Source organism: Ciona robusta, chromosome 14 (assembly GCF_009617815.1).
Source record: "Ciona robusta chromosome 14, ASM961781v2".
NCBI classification, from domain to species: Eukaryota; Metazoa; Chordata; class Ascidiacea; order Phlebobranchia; family Cionidae; genus Ciona; species Ciona robusta.
This window is the reverse complement of record NC_143248.1, coordinates 3,540,017-3,552,718: the sequence shown is the minus strand read 5'-3', so window position 1 is coordinate 3,552,718 and position 12,702 is coordinate 3,540,017. Positions and strand designations below refer to the sequence as shown.

The 12,702-nt window shown below is 35.5% G+C and overlaps 1 protein-coding gene across 1 annotated transcript; it reads left to right on the top strand.

Annotated features, from left to right (window-relative positions):
* The first annotated feature begins 455 nt into the window (after positions 1 to 455).
* LOC149725038 (uncharacterized) lies at positions 456 to 12,268 on the top strand. Its single transcript, XM_089893081.1, has 16 exons — positions 456 to 1,547; positions 2,007 to 2,118; positions 3,031 to 3,219; positions 3,890 to 3,964; positions 4,594 to 4,685; positions 5,169 to 5,295; positions 5,835 to 5,977; positions 6,643 to 6,823; positions 7,685 to 7,796; positions 8,191 to 8,308; positions 8,464 to 8,528; positions 8,796 to 8,984; positions 9,578 to 9,684; positions 10,124 to 10,255; positions 11,582 to 11,725; positions 12,013 to 12,268. Exons 1-16 carry the CDS (start codon positions 802 to 804, stop codon positions 12,202 to 12,204), a joined length of 2,724 nt encoding a protein of 907 aa, XP_089749207.1. The 5' UTR covers positions 456 to 801; the 3' UTR covers positions 12,205 to 12,268.
* Positions 12,269 to 12,702: the final 434 nt, after the last annotated feature.

Sequence of the window (12,702 nt, the reverse complement as noted above, 5' to 3'; positions counted from 1 at the left end):
GTATAGCGATAAGAAATGGCCATATATCATTTCACGAGATATAATAGCAGTTCGAACAATATATCGGTGTTTTCTACGAGTACACGATTCTAGACTTTACATTGAAAAAGATAGCAATCTCTTTGTAATAATGTTCCGCGTGAAAGCAGTGTAAATATTATTACAAACTTGGGAGAAATTATGTTTGCTACTGTTTTCGGTACTGTTCAACATATAGTACTGTGGGGTAAGATGGGACACAGCACATAATATCTAAACATCCTGATCGTGTTTTAAACAGTTAACAACGGTCTATGGGCGTCACGAGGATACGGTTTTATAATTCTTTGAATGTACTTTGTTTACTACCAAATAGGACAAGAAAATAGAATGAAAAGGTGTCTAACATACATTACGTTTATAATGATAAAGCCATGGTATAAATAATCGAACAAAAGCGGTATTCTATTGAAAAAGAGCTGCATCCGATATTTGCGTTATCTCTTCATTTGTTTTACGCAGGCCTCACCTGTGTTTGTATACGTGACAGCCACTATAGGTAAACCTGATTGATGTTTTTCGGAGTATTTTTCAATTACAGTGAGATATCCCCGTGCATTGTGTAATAGGCTACCGTGGAAAAGTAAACCGACTTGTTGTTATAAGCTTTTATAGTTTGCGGTAGCTTTGTCAAAACCTACAGCGCACAAACCGATTCAAGGCCCGATTAAAGCTGGTGCTCATATATACCCAGAGGTTACCTATTTAAGCCCTAAGCGAATTTAAATCGTTTTAAATTAAAACAGTGCAGAATATAAAGTTATGGATGCTAGCAGCTATGAAACTCCACCAGCAAGCGGAATCTTTGTCCCGCCCATCAGTTTAAAGGAGAGATATTCTTTGCCGCCATTTTTAAGCAACAGCGACGGTGCTAAGTATATTAAAGACCAAGTAACGAAGGTACGACGCCCGTTCCGACAGCAGTGGCCGCACAAGAAAGAAGATACAGCGCAAACAACCACAGACAGCACCCCTTTGCACAGCGCCGCGTTCACTGAAGTAGCCCCTGCGTCAGAAACGTCATTACCCGACATTGAAGTAAAAGGGAACCAAAACCCATTTCGTCATTTCCTCTTTCCACCCAGAAATGACGTCGATATTAATCCCAGCTCTCTTGTATCCGCTGATGACGTCAATAGACCGAGCGCTAACGGAAAAGTAACTTCTGCGTCGTTTACTAACTTAGCAACGGGCGAGGAAATAAGCGAAGATATGCCGCTGTATAATCAACTTAGAGAAGGGTCTAACCATCTTGGAAGAAGAAAGTCCATCGCCAGCTTCAGTACTCCGCCTGAGGATCAAAAGGGTCCAGGCAGACGGAGGACTATTGGTGTTCCCTCGAACCGCTACACACGTAAAGGTAAAGAGAGAGATTCAATTCGGAAGTCAAGCTCAAGAAGTCCTTCTAATTTTACGGGGAGTGAAATGTTGCACAATCTGGAATCAGGGTCCGACCAGCAACGTTGGAAAAACAAGGCGCATTCCCAGCCTTATGTTATTAACCACAAGTAAGTATGGTTTACATCAGTTCGAATTTGACAGCTGTCACTATAAAATGTGAAAGGCAAAAAGTGGTGAAATTGTTGACGCAAATTTTAAACAATGATGGAGATTTTCGTGACTCACATATATATTAGTCCCAATATTTTAGTCCCTATTTTTTGATCAGTACATAAGAGAAACCTATACGTTATAGTATGTCGTTGGACACAGAACGGGTACAAATGCTTGAATCTAACTTGTCTATAAGACTGGACACCTTTAGCACATAATATCTAAATAACTTGATCGTGTTTTAAACACGGTCTGTAGGAGTCGTTGACGTACGTTGTATAATTCTTTGAATATTTTTTAATTGAACGAAAATTGAGCGAAAAGGTGTCCTATCTTCCCCAACCCTACGATATAATGGCTTTGTAAAAGGCCTATGTAATTTGCAGCCAACTTAGACATATGGTGTTTCACAGAATGCTGCAGCGACGCTTACGAGTTGGTTATTTATCTCATGAGTTTGTACGATCACTGTACAGGAGAAACAGAAGCATCCGAGACAGGGTTTCAAACTCGGTTCCTAATAGGGTAATTTACGTCTCTTTGTCGAAGCGGTCGCGAATGATTAGATAAGTAGCTTCTAAAAGTATATTGGTTATAGCTACACTGATTAGCCCACGTTCTACTGGCAGATCATACACTATGGCTGTTTTTGTTAAAGTTAAACTTATACTAACGTGGCCTAACTGATTTGTGGTCGACATAATGTTACAATTTATTTGAGTAAAATGTCCAATTGCTATTAATATTTTAATGCGACTGACTTACAGGGACACCGTTAGAATATAATATCCCAATATCCGGATCATATTTTAACCAATTACCAATGGTCTATGGGAGTCGTAAGGATACGGTTATATATTTTTAAAATGGGACATAATAATGGAGTAAAAAGTGTCCCATCTTTCCTCATCCTGTTATACAATACCAGAGTTGCGAAATTTAAATACAATATATTTCATATACTACGAAGAGTAATTGTATAGTAATTGAGTAAAAATAAGATGAATAAACACTTGCTTAAGTTTATATATAGTAGAATGGGGAAAGATCGGACATATTTTAGTATTTTCTATTTCCATTTGGCTGAATACAAAGAACATTCAAAGAGTTATTAAACCGTATCCTCACGACTTCCACAGACCGTTTGTAAGTTGTTTAAATCACGATCAGTATATTTGGGTATATTATGTGCTGTTTAAGGTCTTCCATCTTACCCAACATTATACAGTAACGAAGTTGTGAAATTTAAATGCAACATATTTCTGGTGCCGTGGCAGAGTGGTGAGCCTAAGCGGACATCACGAGGTGTATGAAACAGAATACCCGTGTTATAACGACTGTCACATCCCGGCCACGCGCGGATAAAGTAAGTTACATTGATACATATTTGTCACTGTATAATGCAATTAAATGCTAAAGTCTGCCAAATATTCGCAGCCAATCGACAGATTTCGACGAATCGTTTCAATAATCCGTCTTCTGATTCGATGTTTGGACCGCAAAGTTTCAATGGTGTCCCAAATCAGCCAAATGTCATTTGCTCTCCTTTCACGAGAGATGACGGTCACTCGAACCTACACTGAAGGATTGTATTTCGACAGCTCGGAGTATAAAGCTACCACAGAGGTAAACTATTCGAAACCACGAATGTGCAGAAACGCAATGTATATTTTTTCGGTAGTCTTATCCCAGCATAATATAGTGGGACTGGGAAAGATGGGACACTTTTTTCCTATTTTCTCGTCTCATTTAGTAGCAAACTATAAGAACAGTCAAAGAATTTTAAAACCGAATCCTCACGACTCCCGTTGTAAGTTGTTTAAAACACGATCAGGGTATTGGGATATCATGCCCTATAAAGGTGTCTTGTTTTTCTCCACGCTACTATATGACCAGTAATACTAATCCAGCATAATCTATGATGAGTGTATGGTATATAATCTGTATGAGTGTATGGTATATAATCTGTATGAGTGTATGGTATATAATCTGTATGAGTGTATGGTATATAATCTGTATGAGTGTATGGTATGACGGAAAGTATTTCTTATTATAAGAAGTGACATACAGCACGCTTATTTATGTAATTCACTAACAGACTGCATGAGGTTTGTATTGTAAGCCCACATTTGGTTTTAGTACGCCTAACTCATTTTGATGGAGCTGTTTGCGTCAGTGGGCCTTCTAATCCGTTATCTCTTTATACTTATATATAAAAGTATGTGTATTTCATGGTGTCACTACTTTTTACACGTTACATATATGTGCATACTTGAAAAGTGTGTATTATTTTTAGGCAAAGCTGAATGAAAAAGTTCGAAATATTTTAACGATCGTCCCTTACCGAAGAACAGAAAAGCAAGTCTCATATGTGAGTGGGAAAAAATAAAGTTGGTTTAGATTGTATGTATAGTAGTATGGTGGAAGATAGGACACCTTTTAATTCTATTTTCACGATCCATTTGGTATAGTGAACAAAGGATTTTCAAATAACTATAAAATTGTTGTTACGGCTTCCATAGACCGTTGTTAATTGTTTAAAACACGATCAGAATATTTGGATATTATGTGCTAAAGGTATCCGTCTTTAAATGTTTATTACCCGTGCCATGTCTATAAAACATCAGTTAAATCGTTGGTCTTATATCTGGAGAATATCAGCACACTCCAGAGCTCGGCGTTTTATTGAGGTGCTTAATTGTTATTCTTCTAAGTGACGACATAACTGCATCGCCCATATGCTGTGCAGGTTAGTCGATATATAGGGGATGGGGGAATATGGAACATCTTTTCATTCTTTATTCTCGACCCATTTGGTAGTAAAAACCAAGAACATTCGAATAATTGAAAAACTGTAATTTTTAAAAAACACGATTAGGATATTTTTATATTATGTGCTCTAAAGATGTGCCCCGTCTTCCCCTATACATAAACCGTTCGCCCGTAAAACTGTATGGTAGCTCGACTTGTGCTATATTTGTGACATTACATATTCTGCAGGCCTTGAAGCGTCTTCGTGCAGCAGTAGAAGAATTTGCAGAGTTTCCATTACGAATGCAAGAAGCGCTGGTGAAGGTTGCTTGGTTGGACGAGTGAGTTTACTTTGATCTTTACTGATACCATTTTTTTAAAATGTTTATCTATGCGAATAGCAATTAGCTTAAAGTCGTCATCTGGTAATTCGCTAATGGCATTATATTTTGCATGGTCATCGGTTTATGCGCGTATCAATATTGAGGTAGCTTTTTTAGCGCACTACTATTAATTCATGTTTATAATAGAATTTCTCATATTTTATGGTGCTGTTACCAAATAAAAATTGTAAAAATTATACACAAAAAAAAGCCCATTGAAAGTAAAAGTATCCTTCTACCATATTTCTGTTGTTCTTGCGAGAAAGTATGCGAGTACTTACGTACATATAATAGTTACCATGCGAAAAAGTACAGATTACTGCTGCATGAACTGTTGTCGTTATTTACGCCATTACAAGCAACTTAAATTTGACATTGAAACGTCGGTATACCAACACCAAGTTAACAAAATGGCTTTTTGGGTTCATTTTCTTTTTGTAGATTTGAACCGAAACGTGTGATCATTAGGCAAGGCCACAAAGCTGAAACTTTTTATTTCATTATTTCTGGAACAGCCCTTGTAACGAAGAATCGCTTAAATTCTTCTGGTGATGGATATGTGGAAACAGTAAGTGGACATGACTTCAGTAAATGTTTACAATGCTTATAATAAAGAAAAAGGGTAACTAGTAAGCAACCCAATGAAACAGAACATCCGTGTTATAACTTGTATGAAACAGAACACCGTTGTTGAAATGGTATGAAATAGAACATTCGTATTTTAATGGCGTATGAAACTAAACACCCGTGTTATAATGTGTATGAAACAGAACATCCGTATTATAACGTGTATAAAATAGAACATTCATGTTATAACGCGTATGAAACATAACACTAGTGTTAAAACGTGTATGAAACATAACACCAGTGTTAAAACGCGTATGAAACGAAACGAAACACACGTGTTAAAACATGTTTGAAACAGAACATCCATGTTAAAACGACTGCCGTTGCCCCATCGTGCAATTATAATTAAGTTCCAATAATTCACTTAAAGGTGCAAATCCTAAAGCGCGGTAAAAGCTTCGGTGAACTGGCAATTGTTCGACACGAACAAAGAACGAGTAACGTCGTCAGTCAAACCCAACTAACGTTATTCACTTAAAGGTGCAAATCCTAAAGCGCGGTAAAAGCTTCGGTGAACTGGCAATTGTTCGACACGAACAAAGAACGAGTAACGTCGTCAGTCAAACCCAACTAACGTTATTGACCGTGGCAAGAGATGAATTCATTGATATTTTCATGCACAGGTGTGTTTCCGGGTTTATTTGTTAAATATTAAATATAGTAGGGTGGGGGAAGATGGGACACCTTTAGCACATAATATCCCAGTATCTGGATCCTGCTTTAAACAATTAACAACGTTTTTGAGGATACGGTTTTAAAGTTATTTGAATGTTCTTCATTTACTACCAAATAGAACGAAAAAGTAGCATGAAAAAGTATACCAGCACTAGTGAAATCGTGCGGTACATAGCAGAATTGGCTGGTGAAAAGTGGTTAGAGGTTGGTGGTTAGGGGTTGATGGTTAGGGGGTTAGTACTTATAGGGGTTTAGTAGTTAGGGGTTAAACACAATGTTTTTATAAGGGGTTAGTAGTTAGGGGTTGGTGGTTAGCAAATAAGGTGGGGATAAGGTTCTTCACTAGCACCAATTTACCATCTTCCCCACCCTACTAACTGAAAGCTGGTAAATTAAATATTGTGTTAGGTAGTTTAAAGCCATACTTAATACACTTGTTTTATTCCATCTTCTCATAAATAAAGATAAGAAGTTCTTAATATAAGAATATTAGCAGTTTGGGTGAAATACCTGCTGAGGTAACTAAGCGATTACACCACAATTTTCCTATTGATTGCGACATACGATAGCTGTATATATCTTGTGTTTAACACTAATATAAATTACTTCACAGAATGGATGGAGAAGAACCTGAATTCATTACGTTTCTAAGCAAGTTACCAGAGTTTCAGGGCTTCCCACTTTATAAACTACCACGAAGAAAACCAGAGACCTGCGCCTTCACATACTTTCGGGTTGGAGTTGTTATTTGCGCGGACAGTAGCAAAAGTGACATGATAGTTATTGTTAAGTCGGTAAGGCAATATTAGTTAACAGTTTGATATAAATTGTTCTCATGTCCCCTGTCATGTATTGGGGTGAGGGAAGATTGGACAGCTTTAGCACATTGTACTCAAATAATCTAATCGTGTTTCAAACTATTAACAACGATCTATGGGAGTTGTGAGGATACGTTTTATAGTTTTTTAAATAATCTTTGTTTACTACTAAATTGAATGAGAAAATAGAATGAAAAGATGTCACATCTTTCCTCACCCTACTATATTTCATAACAGATTGATAAATAACTGATCTCAGGACCCATGTCATGCATAAATAGCCAACTCTTTTCTAAGTCTCAGGTTCTCTGGTGTACATTACTGTAAGAATTCACTAAATAGAACAAAGCATTGCATAAATACGTGTTCAAAATGACAGTTATAAAACTTACTCTTCAATAGTTGTGTAACTTTGCAAGCGCTGTGTAAATGGCTATGATTCACAATTTGCTACCTGTGTTATAATTCTGAGTTGCACTTACAATTCGGACTGAATAAACGAATTAATCAATGAAACTTACTTTATCCTCACGTGGCCTGAAAACGACAGTCGTTATAACGCAGGTGTTCATACACCTCATGTCAGCTTATGAGTTACCATGTATGTTACTTTGTGGATTATTATTTTTTGGGGGGGATTTTTTAATGTATGGCTGATAATTTGGACAACTCATTAGTGGCCACTGGGTTGGAGCAATTGCTGTTAAGTGTCTTGCCCAAGGACACATTGAAATAAATAAAAACAGTTTATAACCATTTACCATATTGTATTGTACATACTCACACAACACAGCATGCTATTAAATTTATGTTTAGAATATCATTTTCGTCCAACAGGGTTTTTGCCGTGTGATTAAAAAGCTCAAAGTTACAAAACCGAATCTTCCCGGCTTGCAAAAAGCTCCTGAAAGCTTTACCTACGACAAAGTAAATCTTGATAATATTAAAAGTGAGTCATTAATACATATTTCGAAAAAAATGCACTGTATGTAACTTGTATAAGTATATAAAACTGTGGAGAAAGATGGATATTTCCTAATCATCATTTTCATATATTTTCTACATCAAAACAGTTATCAGTGCTCTTTTAAAGTTATGAGGATATAGTGATATAATTTTGTAAATAATTTGGTCTACAACCATATTAGATGAAAAAAGGAACGAAAACAGAAACCATCTTGCCCAGACCTATAATATTTATAATGCTGATGTTGCTACCACTGATAATGTATTTAATATTTTTTCTTTTTCTGGCTTAAAAATCAAAAAAATCTCTGTGTTCATAAACCCAGCATTATTTTATGGCAAAAAGCATTTCCTAAAACATCTTTTTTACCAACTAGAAACAAGATTTGGGCAAAGAGCTTCCAATATTCTGACATCCCCAACTTCACCTGTTTCCCTGCTTACTGGACCAAAACGTCGCATGATAAATTATCCTCAGCCAATCAGGAGAACAAGGTAATGATAATAAAAGGTGGTATATATGTAAGGGTGTTGTCCGGTGGTAATTAACGGGCCAAATCTGGTATAAATCCAGTACCAGACTTAATTTATTCTGTTTTTTTTGTCGTTTTAAATATATAACACACAATAATAATAATAATTTTTTCCAGAAGTGACCTTAACCTTGCACTGTACGAGCCTAATTACATACCAAAGCACACATTGCCAAACACCTGTAAGTTTTTATCATAAAAAAACTGTATTGATAAAATTATAGGAAACAGTTGCTGTGAGATTGTAACTTATATTTCTCAATAATAGAGTAAATTAAGGGTAAACAACACACAGTAAAATTTTGTTTAGATTCAATGCATTACCGCAGGCTTTTAATGAACAACTTTATTTTAACTTAAAATGCTGGAAAATCTCGTATAAGGGCCAAGGTGGTCCATTACTCCCAATTGTTTGTTGCAAATCTGTAATAACTATGCAAATACTTCAGCTCTTCCAGGTTCGCTAAATGAGCATAGAAATGAAATTTTACTTCGTCATATGAGGTGGCAGAATGAGCATCCGATATCTCGAGATACTTTTGCTCTTCTAATGACTGGGAGGGAAGAAGAAGATGACGATGATGATGTTGATAAATTTCAACAATATTTTCAAAGATCTTCATTTGACCACTCAGAAGGTAATTAGTGTGTTAACTTAAACATAAAAAATTTTTATGTATCTTTTCGAATACAGTAACTAAGATCAGATAAGGAATAGTAAAGATTAGGGAATTAGCAGCATGAATGAATGAGCATAACTTGGTTATCCTAGCCTGCCCGGGAAACTATAGTCTTTCTAACATAGGTGTTTTGTTTCATACACCTCGTGCTAGTTTGCAGGTTAATGTGTATGTTACTTTGTGGGTAATATTCTTAATACTATTTTGAACAAAAGACACTATACATAGAACTTTGTGAGTGGTTGTTTTTTATTATTTTTTATGTATGGCTGACAACTTAGACAACCCATTGGTGACCACCTGGTCTGGAGCACTTGCTGTTAAGTGGCTTGCTCAAGGACACATACGCCCACAATGCTAGAAGCGACAAGCTTTGAACCTATACTTTTAACTGTGGGAAATAATTTGGTCGTGTCTGCTAACCTTGGTTTATAAATCTTTTAATTGGTTTGAGTTCTAAAGTATTTATTGAGCCTCTGTAGGGGTGGCTGTTATAACAAACAACTTTTGTAATGTGAAATGATAAAATTTTACCAAAAATTGTTTTACAGATGATTTTGGACGAAGAGATTCACTACAGAGTAATTTTCGAAGCCAGATTTTGCGGAGAAGCAGGAAAAGTTTGGCTAATGCTTGGATGTATAAAGGGAATAAAAAGGTATTACATTTCTAGTGTTGTTACCAGGTATATTACATTTTCCTCTTCTGTCATCAACAAATAATGTAAAATTTAATTGAGACCAATACTTGTGTTTTTTTTGTATATTGGTGTGAGGGATCCTCAACAAAGCCTAGATTTGATTTGGAACTGCGTATTACTTCATTCATAGGACATTACTTCATCATAGTCACAAAAACTTATTTATCCCCAAAAAGATGGCAAAATAGTCAGTAATAGTTGAATTCTTTGACAAACATTATTAAAATTTCAAGAAAAGACAACGAAAAACTTATCATATCAAATTAATAAACAGGTTTCCACTGCAAGTTCCATTTAAATTTTTTGAAAACTTTAAAGTAATATTTAAATTTTTTGACCAACACTATTGCAAATTCAGGAAAGAAACCAAAAAACTTATAAAAATCAAATTAAACAGGTTTCTACTGCAAGTTCTATGCTGCCTACCCTCAATGAAACATTATCAACACCTGGATATGAATCTGAAGCTGCCCAAGAAAATAAAGAAGTTTGCGTGCACATCCAAACTCTTGGAGAAAGAGACATATTTGTAAGTACTTGTGTACTCATTTATTATAAATTGTTATTTCACCCTAACATTACTCCACTCTTTCACCCTAACATAATTTCACCCTAAGTCCGGCGCCATGGCATAGTGGTTAGCGCGCCTGCCTGTAACCAATAGGTAATAGGTTTAAGGCTCGACGCTGCTACCATTGTGGGCGTATGTGTCCTTGGGCAAGACACTTAACGACAATTGCTCCAACCCAGTGGTCACTAATGGGTTGTCCAAATTATCAGCCATACAATGTCCAAATTATCAGCCATACATTAAAATCCCCCAAAAAAATCCCCCACAAAGTAACACACATGGTAACACGTAAGCTGGCACGAGGTGTTAAACCCGTGTTATAACGACTGTCGTTTTCCGGCCACGCGAGGATAAAGTAAGTTACATTCATTTAACATTACACCCCACTACTATTTTTCTTCATGGTAATTGCCACATTCAGCTGTTATATATTGAGTGAGGGAAAATAGGAATTTTAAGCATATTTACCCAGTATATCCCAAAGCAAATTACATAAAGTTTTTTTGCTGATACCATGAATTAGTTCTATCATTCCTTTATTAATTGACAAAAATTCAAAAAGATATATTAAAACACACATGGAATTATTTAGCAATTCGCACAACAGGTGTAATTTTACAAATTAGAAAACACACAGTGTAATATGGGACAGTTTAAAATCATTGTTATTTTGATTAAAAAGAGTATTTATTATTAGAAATACATGTAAAACACGAATAAAATATTTTGCAACTTGTAGTCAACCTACCGAAATTAAGTTTCTTTGCCATGTAGACTTTTTTATATATAACATTAAAACGATATTTTTGTTGTTGTTTATATCTGAAATTAAAGTGATATTGACCCTTGCCTATTTTCCTCATCTTTATTTCTCAGTTTTTTTTTACAAAACTAAAACTAGTTTTATGAAACAAAAGCAATCTGTACGTAACACTTAAGTTTTTTTGTGAATCTATGAAACTAGTTTAATGGTTCACACTCGCAGTTAAACTACAAAATTTCGTCGGCTTTACTACGATATAGCGAGCATTTAAAATTAGAAGCTTACTATTTCGAACTTTTTTACCTGTTTAAAAATACTGTTGCCATTTAACATATTTCTTAATATTTAAAAACAGTAATCAGCTTTGACGCGCGTTTTTATAAAGTCACGTTAATACTGTCAAATAATTCTGTAACATTATTTTTTTGGGTATCATTAAATAGAGGTCTGTAAAAAAAATTTAAAAAAGTCTGACAAAGAGTCTTATCTCCCCCCACCCTACTATATTTTATTTTAAACAGGGTTTGCTTCCAATACTCTTTGATGCTTCAGAAGGTGCAACGTCTGTATCCCTGGTGTCAGAAGGCTCAGAGTGCATACTGATCAGCAAAGAATTCTTTCTCAAACATTTTGACGAGGAATTGAGAGAACGACTTGTGAGAATGGTGAGATCAGTTGTATAGTAGGGTGGGGAGAGATGGGGACACCTTTAGCTCATAATACCTGTGTTTTGAACAATTAACAACAGTCTATGAAAGTTGTGGGGATACGGTATTATTAATTCTTTGTATTTTCTACGATTACTACCAAATGGAACGAGAAAATGAAAAGAAAAGGTGTCCTTTTTTCCCCCATCCTACCAAATTATGAAAAAAATTCTAAGCACATTCAATATATTTTGGGTAGCTGAAATTTGGGCTGGAGTTCCTCCTTTATAGCATATTTTCACCAGGTGCAACCTTACCCTACTGAGGAGAAACTACAGATGAATATGCAAGAACAAACGAATTGGGATGCCTACAAATTCGTGACAGTTCACAATCACATTATCAACCAAATGAAATTAAAAAACTTTGCCTCATCCAAGGCAGGATACGAAACTTCGCCGAGAAACATAAAATATAAATATTTTGTACCAAGATAATGAAATAAAATATAAACCCTGTTGTTATTAATAAACATACATACAAAAAAAACAGTGGTTCACTAATACCCTTTTTGCATGGTCACTTTTATGCGTGTAAGTAGTCGCATATTTACTCGCAAAAACAAAGTTAACACGCATAACGTCATAAGCCTGTCATCTGCTGGGAGGTTGGTTGTTAAACATATGGTCTAAACAGAAACCAAGACCAAACATTGACAAAACATGAACAAGCAGAAACAAAACATGGACAAAAATGAATACATGGGCAAAACACTAACAAAACCAGTGATACACAAGATCATTTTTTTGGGAATGACCAAAATTGCCGTCATTTTAGGACAAGCCTTGTATGGGCAGCTAGCATTTTCACATTAACCAATGACATTCTTGTTCTAAAAAAAGGTTTATAATTTTTGAAAAGTCTTGCATTTACAAGAGTAACCAGACAGCTTGCGAATTTTCATTAGAACTTTAAATATTCACCGCTAGATGACA

Excerpts from the sequence above, each read along its gene's own strand:
- LOC149725038 (XM_089893081.1), top strand. The coding sequence starts at position 802 with ATGGATGCTAGCAGCTATGAAACTCCACCAGCAAGCGGAATCTTTGTC. Across the intron at positions 8,529-8,795 it reads GCACACATTGCCAAACACCT|CTCTTCCAGGTTCGCTAAAT; the intron begins GTAAGTTTTTAT and ends CAAATACTTCAG. Across the intron at positions 8,985-9,577 it reads TTCATTTGACCACTCAGAAG|ATGATTTTGGACGAAGAGAT; the intron begins GTAATTAGTGTG and ends ATTGTTTTACAG.